Source organism: Otolemur garnettii, unplaced genomic scaffold (genome assembly GCF_000181295.1).
Source record: "Otolemur garnettii isolate 467f Iridium unplaced genomic scaffold, OtoGar3 scaffold00003, whole genome shotgun sequence".
Taxonomy (NCBI): Eukaryota; Metazoa; Chordata; class Mammalia; order Primates; family Galagidae; genus Otolemur; species Otolemur garnettii.
The window spans coordinates 42734451-42736535 of record NW_003852398.1 but is presented as its reverse complement, the minus strand read 5'-3'; the positions used below and the strand labels follow the sequence as shown (position 1 = coordinate 42736535).

The following is a 2085-nucleotide window of genomic DNA, read 5'->3' as shown; positions in this document are numbered from 1 at the left end:
TTTAGACACAATGAGACACTCTTAACTATTTAAGGAAAATTTTCTGTCAATCTCAGGAACTGTTTATCAGGTTCTTTTTTTTTTTTTTTTTTTTTGGTGGAAGTCTCACCTTGTTGCCCTGGATAGAGTGCTGTGGCATCACTTCAGCCTCCTGAGTAGCTGGGATTATAGGCACCTGCCACGATGCCCGGCATAGGTTTTCTATTTTTAGTAGAGACAGGGTCTTGCTCTTGCTCAGTCTGGTCTTGAACTCCTGAGCTCAGCCCATCCATCTACCTGGCCTTCTAGAGTGCTAGGATTACAGGTGTGAGCCACTGTATCTGGCCAAACAGGCCTTTTCTTAAGGATACCATTTTCTGGCCTTTATAACTTTTTTTGCACAGTCACTCCTTGAGCTCTTGGTATTGTGTTCCATTATGTAAGGTATGTGGGTTATTACAAAAGTTCGGAGATACACAAAAATCATGACACGTAAAATTTGTGCAGACAGGAACAAATGAAGCTCTCCCAGCAATAGCGATACACTGATCAAGTTGTAACTTGCATGGGTGAATCGACAACTGTTGTTTCTTGGAAGTGAAGTAGTGAACCATAACACAATCTGTCTCAAAATTTTGTTAGTAACCTACATTTTATATATACGTGATAAAATATGTGGCTGTCATGTGCCCCAGTGCTACTTACTGAATATTGAAAATCTTAATTGTGTACAGTATAAATTGCTGTAGGTATTTCAGGATATTCCTGGGTTTTACTAACTAAAGTGAGGAATCTATAATACAGTTTAAGTTCAAATTTTTTTTGTAGGTTCCTTGTTTCTATACCGATGCAGAAAGACGATCGGTGATGGATGCTACACAGATTGCAGGTCTCAATTGCCTGCGATTAATGAATGAAACTACTGCAGGTAGGAAGGACTATTTATTACTTTTGGCATATTTAATTTTGAAATCTTAAATCTTAAAACCCTCGGGTTTCTTACTGTTTGTTTTGCTTGGTGTGCTGTCATCCTTGCTTACTACTTATTGTGTCATAGTGTTTTGGATATAATGGTACATAGGAAGACGTAATCTGACCACTAGTACAGTGTGCTTGTAATGCACACTTTGGTATTTAGTCACATGCTGGTTTGGAAAGTAACATGGTATGTGTGTGGAGCTGTGCTTTAAAAGTGGACCTTTTTTCCTTCTATGGACTGATGGAATCAAAGGAATGGGGCATAAAGCCAGCATCTCAGGGATGGGACATGTGGGAATAAGGGTAAAAGAAATCCAGGAAAATGTGTTTAGAAAATGGGGAAATTGGTTTGGGAGAAATTGCCAAAGGTCACGGGAAACTAAGGAAATCTAAATAAATGTTAGCATTTAACTCTTTGAAGTTAATGTTCTTCTTGAATGAATTATGCAGTACTTAACAAAAAATTTAATTCTATCTAAAACATAACTTGTGATGCAGTTGTGTTCCCATTCACTATATATTAAACCTATTTTTTACTACTTAAAAGAATTTATTTATTACTTGGATGATGCTGTTATGTTGAATTTACTTTAATTTCTGTGTAGTTGCTCTTGCATATGGAATCTATAAGCAAGATCTTCCTGCCTTAGAAGAGAAACCAAGAAATGTAGTTTTTGTAGACATGGGCCATTCTGCTTATCAAGTTTCTGTATGTGCATTTAATAGAGGAAAACTGAAGGTAAGTATATTCCTTTCTGGAAGACTATTACTAGTATGATAATTATGAGTTTTTGAGAGGCAATTTAAATAATAGGTTAAAGAATTTGTTTCTAAGTAATGGAAACTTGCTGTGAGACATCTGAACTGGAACTAGGTATTGTGGGGTGGAGCCCAGATTGTAGGCCAAAAGTAAATATCAAGAGTTGGCATGGTGTGAAGCAAAGTATGTAGACTTTGAGGAGAAAGCTCTTAAGATCCCTGCGTCTTAATTTTCTTAACTATAATATGTGAAAAACAGTGCTTACCTTGCAGATTATCAGGATGTAACATGTCATCTTTTACACTGGGGTTAGGGAGTGGTAGATAGCAAAGGTGCTTTCTCCTCTTGCTTTTGAAGTTTTTTTCTTT

The 2085-nt window shown here is 36.8% G+C and overlaps 1 protein-coding gene across 1 annotated transcript in view; it reads left to right on the top strand.

Moving 5' to 3' along the window:
• HSPA4 (heat shock protein family A (Hsp70) member 4) overlaps positions 1 to 2085 on the top strand; it is a 70479-nt gene that overhangs the window by 38122 nt on the left and 30272 nt on the right. The window contains exons 5-6 of the mRNA XM_012808844.2: positions 808 to 907; positions 1563 to 1696. Of these exons, the coding sequence (XP_012664298.1) occupies positions 808 to 907; positions 1563 to 1696 (234 nt within the window). The remainder of the gene's footprint in view (positions 1 to 807; positions 908 to 1562; positions 1697 to 2085) is intronic.